The 12898-nt window shown below is 38.0% G+C and overlaps 1 protein-coding gene and 1 long non-coding RNA gene across 6 annotated transcripts; one reads left to right on the top strand and one right to left on the bottom strand.

The window, feature by feature from the left end:
* The first annotated feature begins 1032 nt into the window (after positions 1-1032).
* LOC122064058 lies at positions 1033-9336 on the top strand. 5 transcript variants are annotated; one of them, XR_006135572.1, is made up of 3 exons: positions 1033-1373; positions 5228-5332; positions 5459-9336. It is a non-coding gene; the product is annotated as an uncharacterized LOC122064058 (long non-coding RNA). The 5 variants fall into 5 exon arrangements; XR_006135568.1 differs by lacking the exon at positions 5228-5332; XR_006135571.1 differs by having other exon boundaries at positions 5228-9336.
* A 65-nt stretch (positions 9337-9401) lies between these two features.
* On the bottom strand, positions 9402-11881 carry LOC122064057 (cytokinin dehydrogenase 1-like). The gene is made up of 5 exons (XM_042627754.1): positions 11002-11881; positions 10779-10906; positions 10433-10693; positions 10065-10327; positions 9402-9976 (listed from the first exon to the last, which is right to left on the bottom strand). The coding sequence occupies exons 1-5, from the start codon at positions 11621-11623 to the stop codon at positions 9655-9657; spliced, it is 1596 nt and encodes a 531-aa protein (XP_042483688.1). The 5' UTR covers positions 11624-11881; the 3' UTR covers positions 9402-9654.
* Between the last annotated feature and the right edge of the window lie 1017 nt (positions 11882-12898).

Raw genomic sequence — 12898 nt, 5'->3', positions numbered from 1 at the left:
CTGTTCTTCAACTTCCAAGTAGTCATCAACACAATACTTGTATCAACATAAAAAATTATCCGAACAGGATTCGTTATACTTTACTTCAACTTTCAGTTATGGTTCTTTAGAATATGCCCTCAAAGACTGCTGCAGAGGTTGCAAAGGAGGCTTTGGAAGCAACAAAACTTATGCCGAAGCTAGATGAGTTTAAATTTAGCATTCTCAGGGCTTCAAAGCCTCAAGGTCGAGGTTGCAAGGGCAGTGTTGCAAGCTCCAAAAGGGCAATTGATGCAACAAAAGTAAACTACAAGTTTCTCTGTGTTCTATTGTTAATTTTCAATATCTGGCAAATAACCCATGAGATGTTCGATGAAATACTTAAATATTATGAAATAAAGAACACCATTTCAACAAACACATGTAACCAAACAGTGTTCGCATTCTCGGTTAAGAACGTATTATGCTTTTTGAGAATGAAAATGCATACCAAAAACAACCTTAATTTCATCTCAAAAGCATTTTATTGCTTGGTGAATTAATGCCCCTTTGGGCTATTTCTAATATTCCATTGCTCTTAAATGCAAAAATGATCATCTTAGCTTTGATCATCCTTTATAAAATCACTAAACTACATTTGTTAATCCTTTTGCTAACTATTTACAAAGCTTGCCATCAAACTTATATTTCTTAATCATTAATAAAATATATCCTTTGATTGATATTGATATATATATATATATATATATTTGGGTTGAACGTTGATATATTTTTTAATAAAAAAAAAAAAAGGATTCCTAATCGAACAGTTTTTTTATTTCATAGAAATTTTTTGTGAACAAATCCAGTGATATATAGATTGTGATACAATATTTAACGACAATGATAATAACTCCTTAAGTTGGCGGCCAATCATAACCTGTCATTCATAATAGTGTTTTAAATTTTTCATAGTAATTCGTTAGAAAGGAGCACACTTGGTCCAGCGATAAAGTATGAATGTTGTGACCCAATTATCAAGCAAATCGATATAAACTCTCTGACATTCTTGAAATAAGACTTCGTAATCTCGTCCACCTGATACATATATTTATACTTACTCTAATCACTATTCTTGAGAATACAGAGTGTTTCAGAAAAAAAAAAAAAAAAAGAGTGTGACAAGCGTATGACAAAATCCAGGAACAGAAGTATGCCCCAAATGAATTAATATTAAACTATTTAAATTGGGTTTGATGGCTCGCTGATCCAGCAGCTCTTCCACGTACACGCACTGTAACACTTCAAACAGAAAAAGAGAGAAGACGAAAGGACCGACAGAGAACCCAGAAAAGACTACCATTTAACATCTTCGGCCAGAGTCTCTGTTCCAAGTTTGTTACTACTTACTAAAGGTACAGCTCCTATTTGTTAATGTTATTCATGATAATTCGTTATGAGTTCTCTTTTTTCGTTTCAATCTTTATAAGTAATGGAAAGAGCTGCTATGTGGGTTATATTATAGAATCTTTTAGATTGGTTTGAATATATTCTGTCTTCGAACTCAGATTTTCTTCAATGTTGGGAGATGGGGTAATTGCTAAGAGTTTTGGTAACTATTTATTCGTTAATTGGGTTATTGTTCTTCTAGTTCCTGTATCAATGGGACATCACGAGTTGGGTTTTACGAAGCTCTGTTATCCATAATGTGGGTTTTTGAGCATCTTTATGTGCATTTTATCTAAATTTTGGAGATGGAACAGTTTAGACATTAAGACTTGCTTTCCTCCATTAAGTTTGATATGAGATCACATATTTAAGGGCACATAAGTTAGGAAGTGAATCAAGTGATGTATAAACTCAGCAATTCTCTATATCGGAGAATCTAATTCTTTGTGGATTAAACATGTCAGGATATCTTAATCCCAAATTAATTGTGGATTAAATCTATGTCAGGTGAATTACATATTTTTGGAGTCTGATATGCTCTCCTTTTCTTACCTATTATCTGAATAAGTTTTATCTCTAGTAATTGGGGATAGATGGCCTCTTTCATCTCTTCTGCCTGGATGGTTATTATTTGCAAGCTGTTAACTGTTTATCTGTGCTTCTTTCTCCTGTCACATCATTTTTCCCCCATAGCAGCGATAGAATTTCAGTCAATCCCTCCTTTCCATCTCGTGTTTAGTGCCATTTTTGGAAATCCTGAACTAAAATTGAAAGTGAAAGGATTCACCTCAAGAATCATATTCCCTCATTTATTGTAAATGATCACACAAATGGGTGTCTTCATTTGATTTGATGGTGGAACTCATTTCATGTCTCACTTTCTGTTACTTAAATTGATCGTTATTCCATTTTCTTTCTCCCTTTCCTTTTTGTCCATTTACTCTTTCTTAAATGTCTATTTTTTTGGCATATGAAGTACTTCCCAACTGTCACTTTATGCACATATATCATTATTACCGAGCGTTTTCTCTTGTTATTCTTGCCATATCAATATATAATGAGTGCGTTCAGTAGAATTCATGCTGCTATCCCTCGAAAGAGAATAATGGCTTGAGAATTAGAGTTTAAAATAAGTCAGACAGTATATTGTTGGGCTGCTCTTTTCGTGACTACATTTATTGAGTAGCCTAGCTGTCTAATTGACTGATATTAGAAAATACGTAGGCCATTATAGTTTACAGCAGGAAGCTTGGCCATAAATTGTACCTACTCCAATTTCTGACTATGCGAGGACAGCGTTCTTATTCTGACCACATTTCCCCCAACTCTTTAGCTACAGCTGTCTGTTTTTATGTGGTATAATGTTAGATACAAAATGTATATGGGAGACTGGGAGCTACCAAAGTAATCCAAACAAGCCATCTTATCATCTGTCTCTTTGGATTCCTTTTGCTGTCTCAGCTTAAGTCAATGAAGCCAGCATTTCCCATTCCTCAATTCACTCCGTCTCTTGCTGAATCATCTGTTTGTCATTAGTCTCTAGGACCATTCTTACTACCGAAACCCATGCCCTTTTGGCCTTTCTGCTTCCCATTTGGAGCCTTCATCATTCACCTTGTCAGCTAAGGCATTATTTGGTTTGTTACATGGGACTTGGAATGGCAAGGATTGGATTGCAAAAGGGGTTAACCAATCAGACCATGCCTTTCCCATTCAACGGTTGGATTTTCCAAATCATCCTTCCACGTGGCAAATTAAATGGCAGTGCCTAGAAGCTTCCATGGGTGGCCTACGAAGGTAAAGATTACCTTATAAGGGAAAGGGGGGCGGGGGATGGGGAGAAGGTGAAGTTGGTGGATAAAATCATCCACGGTTCTACCATTTCTGCAACCTGTTGCCTTTGTTGTTTCCACCCGCTGCTGTTTCCGCTGCACAGGTGAGTTCTCCTCTCCCTCAGCCTTTTTCTTCTTATTATTCTGTGGCGGTGGCAGTGGCTGCTGCTGCTTCTGGGACCGGTAACAATCTGTTTCCACCTCTGGTTCTGGGCTCTAGGAAAGAACATGTCAAGATGTCATGGGTTGTCCCGGGTCATATCGATCGTCTCATGCCGATTCAACCCGAGACAAGTTATTTTTTTATTTTTCTCATTGTATATACCATGCATTGTATTGGTGTAGAATGAATGGACTGATACATATAGGTACTAAATTCCTTGATTTGAGGGTACACATGGGCACCTCAATAGAAAGCCTAGGTCTGGCCTTCCCTGGTACCATCTGAACTAGTTGTATTGGCCAAGGTTATCCCTCACCTGTCTTGGCTCATGATGGTCCCTGGTGGTCTGGGGATTATATCCTTAGGGTCTGTGGGCCAGGGTTTTGTTTACCTTGACAGCTCTACTCAGACCCAAGCTCTTTCTGTGTTAGAAATGCAAACTAATTTATTTGCAGCTTTAAATATCTGGTACTCAGAGAAAATATAAAATATAACCTGAAGATTCAAGGAAGCTTGTATTATCTCAAAAGTCTTGTTTCTTAACTTTTTTTTAATGTTGAACCACTTTACCTCCCAAAACTCCAATCTAAATCTCCACCTTGATGTTGTTGACTTCTTGTGTTCTTTATTTTTTGTCATAAATCCTATTTGGTCCACAAGGAACTAAAAAATCCCTGCTTTCTCATTTGTGAACTGTTGACAATGACTTTGAGTGTATAAGAACTTAAAAAGTATTTGGAAAATGCTTCAGTTCTCTTAAATCATACCCAAGACTGGAGACAAGTCTTGGCTGAAATGGGACTACTTGCTGAGTTTGGGTTGACTTAGAAAGTTAGCATCTTCAAACCATGCCTCATTAATTTTCTGTTTGATATGGATAAGCCAAAAAAAAAGTTTGGGTTGACTTAGAAAGTTAGCATTTTCAAACCATGCCTCATTAATTTGCTGTTTGATATGAGTAAGCCAAAAAAAGAAAAAAGTTGGCAGTGTTTCAAGAAGCGAAGTTAAGTTTCACATGCATTATTAAGTCTTGAACAGGCTGAGAATGATATATCTGAGGCACTGAGGACATGTTTCTGAAGGGACCGTTAATGCATGATCCTTTGCAGGTAATCCTGGTGTTTTATCCATCGTCACAAATTTCAGCTACCAAAAGTCTAGTCCATGACACTGCCAAAAATCTACTCATAATTCCAGATCAAATTGTATATTTTTCATTTCAAACTGAAAAGGAATAAATGTAAATATTTAGAAAATGTAAATGGTAGACCAGAAGAAATTTGTGCTTACCAGGTTGATTGATCTTAGAGAGTCACCTGGATGCTGTGTTTTCAACACCATTCCTGTTCTTGTTAGAAGACCTAGTTTTTTTTTTTTTTGGGAGGGGGGGGGTTGGCATCAAGGATTAGAATAGTTCATGTAGATGGGGTTAGAAAATGGACGTGCTCAAGTGATGTACAACCTGAGGATGGTTAAAAGTAAGGGAAAAGGTTCTCTGAGTCGACTGCAGAGGATACACTAGCATCCCTTCTCTCTATATCTACCTCTTCTTCACATGAAATGATCTCTCTGACCCCTATGTACGAAACAGTTTTGTCACTCCTTATTGGTGCGCTTCCTAAGCTGCTTGCTCAGAGAACCCTCTCCCTAAAAGCAATTATGTACAAGTAAAGACCTCTGGTGGTCTGGAAAGATTCTTGGATGTTAGGGGGAGCCCCTTTTATCTTTTTATCTTTTCTTTGCGTTATCTGAAGGCCTAGATTTTCTGTTGGATAAAATGGTTCAAAGGAAGAGTTATGATTTCAGAACTGGGTTTGTCTCTCAGATTTGCACCAAGAAAAGTCATACACTTCCTGGGATCCAAACAGTGCCCCCTGTCAATAATACTTACTATCACATGCAGTAAGGATATCCAAAAATATTCTTTCAGGTCAAAATTCTATTACTGTTACATTCTTGCTTGCCATCCAAAGTTCCATATTCTGCATGTTTTACTTTTTCTTAATGGGTTGACTCTCACTCCGGTACAATTTAATGTCTTGTTTGTTATTTCCAGATGATTGTGATTTTGGATTCATAGGTTCATCTGGGAGATTTCAGGAGGTGCTTGCAGCAAAGAAACAGTAGATAAAAATAGGACTCTTTGTCCAATATTTGTACTAATTTTGGTGCATCCATATATGATGCTGTTGAACATTTACAAGGTACAACCTTTAATGTCACAGATGTATGATGTGACCAAAGACTACTCTGACACAATCATGAATTGTTTTGTTTGAAATGTCTAGGAACCATTTTATCTCTCTCTCTCTCTGGTAATAAGTTCATTTTCTTTCTTGGTTTACAGAACTAAAAGTCAAGATGACATACTTTTCATACTTGCCAATTTTAATCTAGTTAGTGATTGCTAGTGATACGTAATTCATGGAATCATGGGTTGGTGTGTTCGTCTTCTTCTGTCTGCTTACTATTTGTAAGAGTGCATCCAAATGGTATAAGTTAGCTGCGGCAAACAATATTATGTTCTTGTTTGCTTATTCTAATTTTCAAATCTAATGCTGATGCAAGGATTTGATTATGGGTGCTTTGAAATGAAATTAGTTTTGGCATTGGTGTCTGTTTCACCAACCTTGTGGCAGTGAACTTGTGTGTTGAATATAAAACTATTTTAATTAAGGTGTAGTACTTCAAAAATCAGAAGATAGATTAGGTCCATTAGGAAACATAGCATTTTTTTTTCTGGTGCATCAACAGGAAGAAACATCAAGCATACATTTTCAGAATATGGAACCCTAGGCACTAAAATCAATGTACAGTATATACTAAAACATTTTATTTAGCTTTATCTGGATAATAACCAAAGCAACTTGAAGATGGGTCTGAGCCCAGAAGACAGCTGTATGGAGCGAAAAATGAAAATGCTATGCCAGAGGGCCAACTATACAAAGTCCCTTCACTATCGCATGTGTTTTGTGTTCCTTGAATTCTTCACATTGTGATGCCCAAAATACAATCAGTTCTAAGCTTTATGTGCAACCCTGTAAGCTGGTTGTCAAAACTTTCAAAATTCCTCCTATTCCTTTATTCCCAATGGAAAGAGAAGTAGCTTCAGGTGCAAGTGATAGAATATTAAAATTCTATTCCAAAAGTATGATCAGCTCTATAGCTTTCTGTGCAATCCTGTAAGCTGGTTTTGAAAAGTTCTAAAAAATCCTCCTGTTCCTTTCTTACCAAATGGAATGAGCAATAGCTTCAGGAGTTAGTCACAGTATGTTCCTACCTTTCTTTCCTAATTCTTACTTAACCCACTTTCTGGAACCTCCTGCAGATTTAGTTCTCATACTTCTTAGGTGAATGAGAAGTGTTCGAGGAGATGGTACACCATATTTTAGGAAAATATTCTCATTTATGAGACACTAGATGCTTACATCGGGAAGTGACCTTCATAATTGGATGTCAACTGTGTGAATACAATCTACTTGTAGTCAAATAATCCAGGAATCTTTATAGGTTTCCTTAAACCCATTTAGCCTTCCCAAGAATGTCTGTTAGGGCATCTCCAAGAGAGTTCCATTGAGACTTATTTAAAAAAAAACCTCCCATTACTTTCAAGTGCCCTGATCCTTTGATTTTTGTGCATGACATTGGCATTTCCCATAATGACAAGCAGCCTTGCTACTGACTAAGTTCCCTAATTAATCAATTATTTAGGTGTCGGTGAGTATTAATTAGTTATAAGAATCACTTGAATGACAGAAGTGCTTCTCAAAAGAATGACTCAGAAATTGTACGAATTGTGGCCTTGGCTGCCCAAAGTGGTATTTGAAGATGGTGGCGCAGCAGGGAATTGAAAATAAAAGAACTAGAAAATTAATTATAGCTGGAACAATCACGTTTGGGAATCACTAGGTTCCTGCTTCCATGCTGAGGAACATCCTAACTTCAGGTATGCTGATAAAGGTATACAACACAATCTGTGTTAAATTTGCTTTTCTTGAGGGATTTAATTGTTGATATTTAATATAATTGACTAAACAGTTCTAACAGTTAAATGCTAGGATTTGCATTGAGGAAAGCTCTGTTCTCTGTTTTATCTTTTATAACTGAAAGGAAATAAAATTGACATGATTAGATGGAGAGAAGACCAGAATTGACACATATTAGTAGGAAAGGAAAAAAGAAGAGGAGAATCTGATTCACTGTGATATATTTGTGGCTTTTTTAGTACTTAGGTTGATGTAATTATGGCTTTTCTACTACCCAGGTTGATATAGTTATGGCCTTTTTATTACTTGGCTACTTTAGCTAAGTCAATGTATCGAAGTAATAAAAAGCCAAACTACATTCTAGCTTTGAAGTGGATAGCTCAAAAGACGCATTAAATACCATGATTTTTTTTGGTTTCAAGGGGGAAAATTTTTAAAGATGATTATTTCTTTTTTCACTTCTTAGATATGGGTTGGTGGTAACAACACTGGAAGATTTGCTTCCTGTAGCAACAGTGTTGGATAAGCATGCTACCTGGCATGTCAAATGAGGCCTAATTTTTTCTGATTGCTAAGCTCCAATCTTCCTTACTCACACACCAAGTTAGAGTCCAAATAGATTATGCATCTGTCAAAATAAAGAAAAGGGAAATGGTGAAACTAACTATTCCAAAGGGACTCTCAGTTATTGTGAAAATACAATGGAAAAGATGCAATGAATGGTGTGCCATACAACTGAAGAAGTGTCCCAAATATTCCACGTGGACAATACAGGGAGGGTATCCTCATATCTAATGGTGTGATTGGTCCAACTTCACTTGCCACATGGTAAAACGGAGCACCAGAGCTCTCTATACTCCTCATCTTAAGTCCTTTTGTCTCTTAAATATCCTAGATTAGTTCACCCATCATTTTGTACTTTATATATAATATTACTATTACTCATTTAAGTTATTTCGAGTGGATAATTGATGAAACTCCTTTTGTACTTCAGATTCATGAGTAAGGAAATAAATCTGATTGATTTTGATAAGTATTTGACTTTTGTTTTACAATACCCTACTCTTGTTTATTCCATATTAGCAGAATATAGTGGGTTTTGTTATTCAATTTCTTTTTCAAAAGTAGTTGCACATTTTAATCTCTATATTTCTTGTTGGAAAGCTGTGTCAACTTAAGCTTTTGGGGGCACTGACTGCATCAGATCAGAATGAAGACCGCATGAAAATAACAAAATCTGATATTCGAGAGATGAATGTGAGAGATGTTCTGGGAAAGGACTTGGATACTAAAAAATACATTTCACACGGTAACTACTTAAAAAAAAAAAAAAAAAGAAAAAAAAAGAAAAACAAACAGAAAACAAAAACAGAAAAAAAAAACACAGAGGATAGTAAAGTTGGGGAGAATGTTGCACAAGGAGCTGCTTCAGCTGATATGGAAGACCTCTGGGGAAGTTAACGTGGAAGCTTTCTTAACAGCTGATGATATTATAAAATCTGGTGAATTTGGTGCTAGAGATGATATAAGTATTTTCTTCCTGTTGCAATTGATTCTACTGACTGTGGACCTTCTCTTTGGATGCCCGTGACTATGAAGGCTCACAAGGGGAAATCTCCAGCCAGGTTTTGGATGGACTCATGCTAGATTGTCAGAGGATTCAAGGGGAAATCTCCAGCCAGGTCTTGGATGGACTCATGCTAAAGTGTCAGAGGAATCATGCTGCTCTTTCTTCATCCAGGTTTCCCACAGTTACTACTGTCATGTACCAACAACCAGATCACTCATACATTTCTTTAAAATAATTACTTTGAAGTGTTCTTCGGTACATGTTGCTTTTTTGACTCTGACATCCTTAGAGCACATGTAGCATATAATTTTTTTTATTGATAAGTAGCATATGACTCTTGTTAATTCAACTAGATAAACTATGGATTTACCAATGCAACAAATTGTGTCGACATCATGTCCCTGGAACCATGAGGGATGACTAATTCTTGTCCACATACCTACTTGCTCATGAACGACCTTTGCATGGTTGATATTTTTGAATCTTTTTTAAAATTCAATTTACTGATTACATAATTGAAGTGTTGACCAACTTGATCAATCAAAATCTAAGCAAGCAGCCCGCAGCCTTCCCTTTTCTGTGACAGTTGTAGTGGAGGCTCGAGAAAATTGTTTAATATAATCATTAGGATTTTACAATAGCTTGAAGTTCTAGACTATATGCTTTAAGGGCCCTGTGTTGTATGAATGGCCAATGTTATGAGAATGGTATTGCCTTTTGAAAAATCTTCTGGCCAGGAGCAAGGATAGCCAAAGGGTCATAAGCAGATTTTCTCTGTACGAAGATTTCCCAATGAGGGCCAAAGTGGGCTCGCCACTCTTCCTGGTTTGGGTAATGAGGTAGATACTGCTTCACCCCGAGGTGGGCTGTTCCACAGAAATCTAGAATTCTTTTGTTCTGGGTTAAAATGTGTTCCAACCCATCAGTTCCTTTGGAAGAGGGCACAGCAGAAGAAAGAAATGCCACTAGGTAGAAAATATCTTCCTCTGGAGTTACTACAGAAGTCCTTCCGTCCCACCTGCAAAAATGGAGGAGGAAAAAGGGATAAGAAGATGCTGAATGTTTGAAGGTGTGCACTAGTGCTGATTGAGTTTATCAACCATTACTTGGATTTGTTGACTGGGTAGATGAGAATGGGACCATTTCTAGTGTCAGTGAGAATGTTGCCAAAGACCTCTTCAGCAAATTTGTGGATTCTGGTTCTTGGAATTAGAAGGTTGAGCCATGGGTGTGGAACTTCCCACAGGCCTTTTGATCGAAGCTTTATCTCAGATATGTGCACTCTGTCCAGGAAGTCTAGGTATGAGACTTCTGTCAGGAAAAGTGTCGATGAAATATAACTTAGTTGAGACAAAAGACTCTCCACTTCCTGTTAAGATAAAAAGAAGATGAGATGAGGATCATATTCGAGTGAAAATTTTGCATATTTTTGTAGAGGCATGATGTGAGGTAGCTGGGTCATGACATGTCTAACCTGGTTCATGATGTCAGTCTCATCTGGGTTGAAGTTTTTGGCCATTTCAAGGCAGAACAGAGTTCTACCATCCGAGTTGAACCGGTTGGCTTGAACTGGGTCTTGAGGGTTGAAGGATAATCTCCAGTTATTTAGTAAACCTGTCCTGTTTATGATCACAAAGCCTTCAATATAATTGAAGGTATTCTTAGCAGATGTTAGATACTCCTGATCCTTGACAAATCTGGAGAAATTTGAGTATAGAACTCTAATCCATTTCACCTGTTGACAATGATGGATCAATCATGTTAATAACAAATCTTGGAGCTTCTTTAAACTCATATCAGGAGATAGAATATTCAGTTACCATTTTGGGAGCTGGCTCAAGAGAAATTCTGGCCCGGGTTATGATCCCAAATTGACCCAGTCCTCCAAGGACACTGTAAAAGAGGTCTGCATTCTGTTTGTCTGAACAGTTCATCACCTCTCCTTTTCCTGCATCACACAGTGTAGTCCACACTTTTTGGTGTCAATTTTGATTCTATCTAGGATAAAACTGTATACTTATGCTTTATTTTGTTCAAACAGACCTGTGACAACCTCTAGCTGGTGGACATTACTGATCTGCGGCCCGTGGCGGAATGCCTGCCCACTGATCCCAGCATTGGACAAAGTTCCACCAACTGTGAGATGGAGATAGTCTGTCCAAGATTTTGGAGCAAGCCCATATTTCAGGCTTTCATGCAGGATATTTATCCACAATTCACCACCAGAAACATCCACGTAAGGAAGCTCACCAGCATGGACACGCATTGCTGGTCGTCGGAGTGATTCCATGTTGATGACAACTCCTTCATGGGCTTGTGACTGGCCTTGAAGGGAGTGGCCGTGGCCTCTAGCTGCAACTGTGAGCTTTGAGCTGGGACCCATATGAAAGATGTGCTTTATGGTTACTGCAATATCTGAAACTGACTCTGGGTGTAGGATTGCACTTGGAAAGAAATGGTATCGATTGCCAAAGTCACTTGCTGCATGGTGGACATCATCAAAAGAAAAATGCCCATCAAGATCCAGTGTCATCAGTGAGGAACGGACGAGGGAGGACTCCAAGTCAGATGCAGTTGGGGTGGTGAAAGGGAGGTTGGAGCATGGGTTGATTCTGGAGGTGATACAGCTCAAGAACAAAAACCAAAAACATCTGAGGAATATCATGCTGTTTGGAGGAAGGAAACTAATGAATGATAATTCCAGTTCTCCTACTCTGAGAAGACAACTACAGCGAAGAGCAAAAAGCCTCAAAACACTTCTCTCTTTTTGTTTCTAGTTGAAACAAGGCAAAAGGAGAGGAGCAGAAGAGCCAGGAAAATGGAAGGTAGAGGAGGGAATTTAAAGGAGGGGTTGGGGTGGCTAGTCAACCCCTTCAGTGGTTAGACTCCGTATGAAGACTGCCTACTTGGGTGGAAGAGTTTTAGGAATTTTCTTTTAGTTCTTCTGTTTTTGGGCTCTTATTATATATAGAACTACACAGTAGTACATACCTAGTTGAGAAAAACTTTTAAGAAAGGAAGATTTCACATATCCTCAACATACTTTTCCAACAGTTGCAACCACATTCCTATCTTTTCCATCAATGGCCAACGTGTCCAGGAATTCTTTCCTAAGCATCCAGGTCAGGATGTTTTCACCATTTTCAGAAAAAAAAAATTTTTGTTATCGAAATTTGTGGGTTCTTGTGACTGATATGGCCATGCTTTTCCTAAAAAATGCCCAGCATGTCCACTAGGTGCTTCCACTAAGTGGTAACTAGCATATCAGATTTCAAGTAGTCGAGAGAGTGATCATCAGGGCGGCCCCCATTTCAGTTGCATGAGAAGAGAGCTTAGTGATGGTAGGAAGGGTGCGGAAATGGGTCAGATATGGTGGGTCAGTATGGCATGTGATTCTCGTTAGCTGGAGTGGGTGCGTGAAGAGATAATACATGATTTTGTCTCAGCTGAGTAGGGGCCGGGGCTTATTTCAGGGACTGAGAAGAGAGAGAAGTGACCGCAGTTGATAGTTTTGAATGGAGGAATCACTTAAAAGAGTCTAAGAAGGTTATACTCTCCCATCTGCTACATGGGCTATGTAAGATGGTATTTAGTAGCCTTGAGTGGAGGAAGCCTTTACAGAGCCCCACTTCCCAGTTCTTTCCTCTGCTAGGCCTTTAAGAAGGCCGAGCCTAGGTGAGAAGTTCACATGGTGGAGATGACAGCTTCAAATTGAGGAAACAATAAAAGGCTACTGTACCCATCTGTTTCATAGGTTTTGAAGCCTTAAAGAGTTAGTTCCCTGATTTCCCTCCACTGTCTGAACCCAGCATAACTTTTTCTTTGTTACATTATTGGAACTTATCACAATTACACTTTGCAGCTCTTTTGTGTGTATTCATGAGAGAAAGAGAGAGAAACCCTTTCTCTCTCTAACATTATTCAACTAAGATTTTGCTTT

This window comes from Macadamia integrifolia, unplaced genomic scaffold, assembly GCF_013358625.1.
Source record: "Macadamia integrifolia cultivar HAES 741 unplaced genomic scaffold, SCU_Mint_v3 scaffold151, whole genome shotgun sequence".
Classification (NCBI taxonomy): Eukaryota; Viridiplantae; Streptophyta; class Magnoliopsida; order Proteales; family Proteaceae; genus Macadamia; species Macadamia integrifolia.
Note: the sequence above shows the minus strand (reverse complement) of the source record. Positions and strands in the feature narration are given on the sequence as shown.